Below are 5,272 nucleotides of genomic sequence, written 5' to 3' on the forward strand. Positions count from 1 at the left end.
CACATAGACCCCCATCCAGACCCACCTCCCCAAACCATACTCCTCCTTCAGCGCATCCAGGAGGATCGTGAGGCTCAAAGAGAAGATCGTCAATTTCCGAATCGTGGGATTTCCGTCCATGTCTGCATCCGAGAGAATCGGAGTGTTCACGTTGGTTCTGACGGAGAGGGTAGGCCGCCCGAACGTTACTGTTCCGACGGACATGCTGCGGGAAATGTGGATATGTGGGTGTATGGTGTATTGTCACTGTAGCTTTTGTTGCTGTTGATATCAATATTAATTTTGGTCATTATTATTTGTATTATTGTTATTGTTAATGCTATCATCCTCGTTGTTACTATTGTTATTGTTGTTATCTTTACTATAATTTTGTCATCATTATTATTACTATCATCAGTGTTATTAGTATATCATAATTATCACTATTATTAATACTATCATAATCATTATTATTGCCATCATTATCTTTAATATCATCGTTGTTGTTCTCAAAGAATTGTTACTGATATCATTGCACCTATTGTATTAGCATTGTTATTGTAGTCTCATCCTTATTATCATAAATATTATTGTGATCACTGTTGCTATCATAATCATCGTTAGCATCATAGCTGGTGTTAATATTATCATTATTGCTTTATTGGCATTGTATGGTGTTTAAAAGGACGAGATAATTATTGAGCCGGGATGGTAGTGTTCGATATGATATGAATTTAGTTTTAGATGGGGAATATATGGTGTTTTTTGACGAGGGCGGAAGGGGGGGGAAGGGAAAGCAACAGGAAGGAGGAGTGGGAAGTAATGGGTGGCGCGAGGTGTGGCCAGCAGCTATAGTGTCGTTATCAGAAAGGTATGGTGTTGATAAAGAGAAGATATGGTATCGAGATGAAGAAGGTTTAGTGTTGAGGAGAGGAAAATATGATGTGTTGGTGATGACATGGCATAGAAATAAAGAATAAATGATGCCAAGAAAGAAAGAAAGAAAAAAAAAAAAAGGAAAGAAATAAAATGAAATAATAAAACTCACGTGTCTTTCGGTCTCCAGTCAGCAAGGAAAACGAAACAAGCAAAGAAAAGAAGCTCTTGGACACGAGAACCTCCTTCAAAGACGTTTGAGAATCTTCTGACTTCTTTGGGCCTTCGTCTTCCTCTTCATCTTCTCCTCCTCGCCTCCCCTCCCCCTTTTTATTAGCTCCCCCTCCCCCATCTCTCTCCTCTCTCTACCCCTCCTCCCTCTCTCCCTCACCTTTCCTCTACCACCCCTCTGTCTCCTCCCTCCCCCCTCCCCCCTCAATAGGCCTCTCCTTCTCCAATTCCGAGACTCCGCCTACCACTTTGCGGTGGCCCCGCCCCCCCCACCCCCCCCACCCCCCCCCCCCCGCGCCCCCCCACCTCCTGCCGTGTGACTTCCGCCCCCTTCAGTCGCCCCCGCTCTCATTCCCGCCCCCTCATCCCCCCCGCTCATGACGTTATGTATATCCTCTCAGGGAATAAATATTTTCTCTCTGTGGGATTTATCTTACCCGGAAGTATCCTGTCATCCCCCCCCCGCCCCTATTCTTTTCTCCCATAGCTACCCTCCCCATATTCCTCTCTCCCCTGCCTTCCCCTTATCCTCTCTCTCTCTCTCTCTCTCTCTTTCTCTTTCTGTCTTTCTCTATATATCTATCTCTCTCAGTCTTTATTTCTCTTTCTCTCTCCTTTTTTTCTCTCTTTTTTTCTTTCTCTCTGCTGCTTCCAGATTCTTACCCCGTCTCCACTTCCTGACCCATACATACCCTCTTTCTCCGCCCCTCTCCTTGCCCCCCCCCCCTTTCCGTCTCCCATCCCCCTATCCCGTCCTCCCCCTTCATAAATCCATCTCTCCTCCCCCTCTCCCCCCTTACCCCCTCCCATGACCTGGATTTTAGGACTTTGGGAAATAATTTTCGCCTCGTCACCGTGAGCGCTAGGATAAACAGGATAAACAGGATAAACGGGATAATAAGGATAAAGGGAAGAATAACAGATAACCTAGAATCAGGATATGTATATCGGATAACGGATGGATAGAATAGAGGATGGGTCGGACGGAGGATAGATAAGATAAAGGATGTATAAAATAGAGGTGAATAGGACAGATGGTGGAAATGATAGATGATGGATTGGCTAGAGGGTAGAGAGGATAGAGAGAGAGATAGAGAGAGAGAGAGTGAAAGAGAGAGGGAGAGAGAGGGAGAGAGAGAGAGAGATAGAGATAGATAGATTGATAGATAGAGAGAAAGAGAGTGAAAAAGAGAGAGAGAGAGAGAGAGAGAGAGAGAGAGAGAGAGAGAGAGAGAGAGAGAGAGAGAGGACGTGGGAAGGAGAGAGAGAGAGGAGAGCGACAGAGAGGAGACGAGAGTAGAGAGAGAAAGAAAGAAATAGAGGGGAAAGGAAAAGAGAAAGAGGAGAGAGAGAGAGAGAGAGAGAGAGAGAGAGAGAGAGAGAAAGAGAGAGAGAGAGAGAGAGAGAGAGAGATAGTTAATGATGCTCAGAGTTTGTACAACCGGGATTCTTGTTTCAGTAGAAATTTGATTTTTCATATGTTTAAGATATATTAGTATAACCTTTAAGTGTGCTCCTAGATTTTTATCGAAAGTGCTTGGCTTAAAATGGCAGTCTTCAAATGCTATGCTAAATTTTGTCAACTACCTATGCAGATACATTGTGTTTTTTGTGGATTTATTTTAAGGCTATTGACGTCAAAATATCGTTTTGAGTATTTCTTATCAATGCATCTAAGTTTTTCACTGAATCACTATGAAGAAATTGTGAATCATCGGCGTATTGTATTAGATGGCAGCTATGGACTGTGGTTAATAAATCATTAATTAAAACTGCGAATAAAAACGGGCCTGATATAGATCTTTGCGGAACACTGAAATAGACTAATAGTTGTGATGATATACTATTTATTATTATTTACCGATTGGGTTTTTGTACTTAGATAACTATCAAACCAACGAATATCATTTCTATAGTTTCTGTGTTATGAAGAATTTTGTGGCTGACACTGTCAAAAGCTTTAGAAAGGTCGTACAAAGTGAGCAAGTTTACTTTATTGGTGTCCGTGTCGTTACACATTTGGTCAGTAATCTGTAACAACGTGTTTCAGTGGAAACTTATTTTTAAAGCCATGTTGAATTTTGATAATAGGTCTCCAGGAAATTCATTCATTAATAACCCTAGATAGCACTGGGAGTATCGTAATGGGGCGGTAATTATTCATGTCTATATCCCTTGATTGAAAATTGGTGTTACAATTCCATGTTTCCAAAGCGACGGGAAAACACCAGTGACCAGAGAGGTGTTGATAATGAACGCTATGTGAAATACGATTGCGGGTACACTGTCCTTAATAAAGCACAATGCAATACCGCCTGTTCTCACATTTGTTTCTTTGAGTTGTTTCTACGTCCAATGATTGTGGTCTGAAAACATCTGTTATGAGCCTTGCCCGATCTGTGTGTTGATGTGTTGTTTTGATTTCCAATTTGATTTCCAATTCTGTGTAGAATTAGTGTAATTATTTGTGGGTTGTTTGTTGTTAGGTACTAATATTTTAACAATTTCCCATGTTTTACCAGAATTGTTTTTATGTTTTGCGAATATATTTTTGAAACAATTAGTCTTTGCAGATTGAATTAATGATTTGACATTTTCTTTTTTACTTTATAAATTACCTGAAGAGTGGGCCCAAATCTGTTAGTTTTGAATGCTTGTTGGGCCTTATTTCTATCGGCGAGAGCTCTCTTGATGTCAGTTGTCCGGGAGCAGGGGGACGTCTGACGGTTCTTGTCACATAGGGGCATCTGTGCTGCCCCTTCCAGGTTATCTACATTGTCTGTCGATAAAATATCTAATAGATTTAGTTCTTTAGATATAATTAGCTCGCATAATGAATAAGGGTCATAGTGGTTAAAGTTACGAAAAGTTTTTGTGACCGGTGGTCGCTTTGATTTTTTTATATTTAACGTCATCGTGATAAGTTCATGGTCAGCAACATGACATGGAATGACGTCTGTTTGGAGAATTATGTCTAATCTGTTTATTTTATTGCGTCTAATATAGACTAGGTGTTTCTTGTGATCCTTGTAGGTTTATTGATTAATTGTTCTGATTTATTTTTCTTAATCATCTTGACTAACTTTGCATTTGATTTACTTAAATCATCATTTATGGCATCTGATCGACAACCTTGATAATTTGGAATTCTGATAAATCATTTCCTGGTGGAACCAGTTTCACTTACAGAGTATGTCTACATTTCTCTCCTTGACTAACATTACAACTTCTTCAAAGTGTCCGAGATTGTATATTTATATGTTCTATTTTTAAGATGATATTTGATCTAATCACCGGCCGTGCTGACGGTGGTTATTTGCGGGGGTTTAGTTTTGGGTGTTTTGTGGGGTTTGTGGTGGTAGTTTTTTGTTTAAATTTTTTTGGTTGGGTGTGTTAGGTGTTTGTTGTTAAAGGGGTTTTGGGGGGTTTGGATGGTTGCGGTTTGTTGGTAGCTTTTTTGTCTGGGTTATTTTTTTGTTGTTTTTTGTTTAGTGAGGTTGGTGTTTGTGTTTGTTGTTGGTTGTTGGTTTTTTTGATTTTGTTGTTGGGGTTGGGGTTTTAAATTTGGTTGGTTGTAGTTTTTTTTGTTGTGTTAGTTGTTGGGGGTTTGGGTGGTTAGGTTTGTTTTAGTTTGTTGTTGGTTTGGTTTTTTTTTTTGGGGTGTTAGTTTTGTTGTAGGGTTGTTGGTGGTTGGGGGTTTGTATGGTGGTTAACTTGGGTTTTGTATTGTGGTTGTGGTTTTATTAGTGGTGTGTTTGGTTTTGGATGTTGTTTGCGTTTGTGTTTTAAACACTCTGATGTTTGTAACACTTGTTTTTGTGCAGGAACACTTTGACATCGTCGGGGAAAACATCTAAGTTTATAAATAGTTCGGGCTTTATTTATTTGCCTCTAACTGTTACTGTGAAATTTCCATAGTATATATGTGTCCTTTTTTGTCATGTGAGCTTTTACACTAGATATGGTTTCAAACTTTTCTGAAAGATGCACTATGTCCTCTTCATTTGTGTCGAGGTGATATAGAGGTAGGGCGATCGGCTCAACGGTTTGGGTGCTTGGCATTCCTCTCTTACTTTTCTTTGTTTTCTTGAAAGGACAGTGGCATAGCCCTCTTCATCTACATTTTAGCAGGATTGTGTCTGCTTGCTAGTTTCTTGCGTGGTTTTTGCGATCTCTGCGTAGTTAC

The 5,272-nt window shown here is 40.2% G+C and overlaps 1 protein-coding gene across 1 annotated transcript in view; it reads right to left on the reverse strand.

Annotated features, from left to right (window-relative positions):
- The window catches only part of LOC147467680 (uncharacterized), a 2,422-nt gene extending 1,246 nt beyond the window's left edge, over positions 1 to 1,176 (reverse strand). The window contains exons 1-2 of the mRNA XM_086531000.1: positions 1,028 to 1,176; positions 26 to 205 (exon numbers count right to left, since the gene is read on the reverse strand). Coding sequence (XP_086387126.1) covers positions 26 to 204 — 179 coding nt within the window. The 5' untranslated portion in view covers position 205; positions 1,028 to 1,176. The remainder of the gene's footprint in view (positions 1 to 25; positions 206 to 1,027) is intronic.
- Positions 1,177 to 5,272: the final 4,096 nt, after the last annotated feature.

This window comes from Penaeus japonicus, unplaced genomic scaffold, assembly GCF_977035675.1.
Source record: "Penaeus japonicus unplaced genomic scaffold, GWHDUDI00000001_assembly GWHDUDI00000034, whole genome shotgun sequence".
NCBI lineage: Eukaryota > Metazoa > Arthropoda > Malacostraca > Decapoda > Penaeidae > Penaeus > Penaeus japonicus.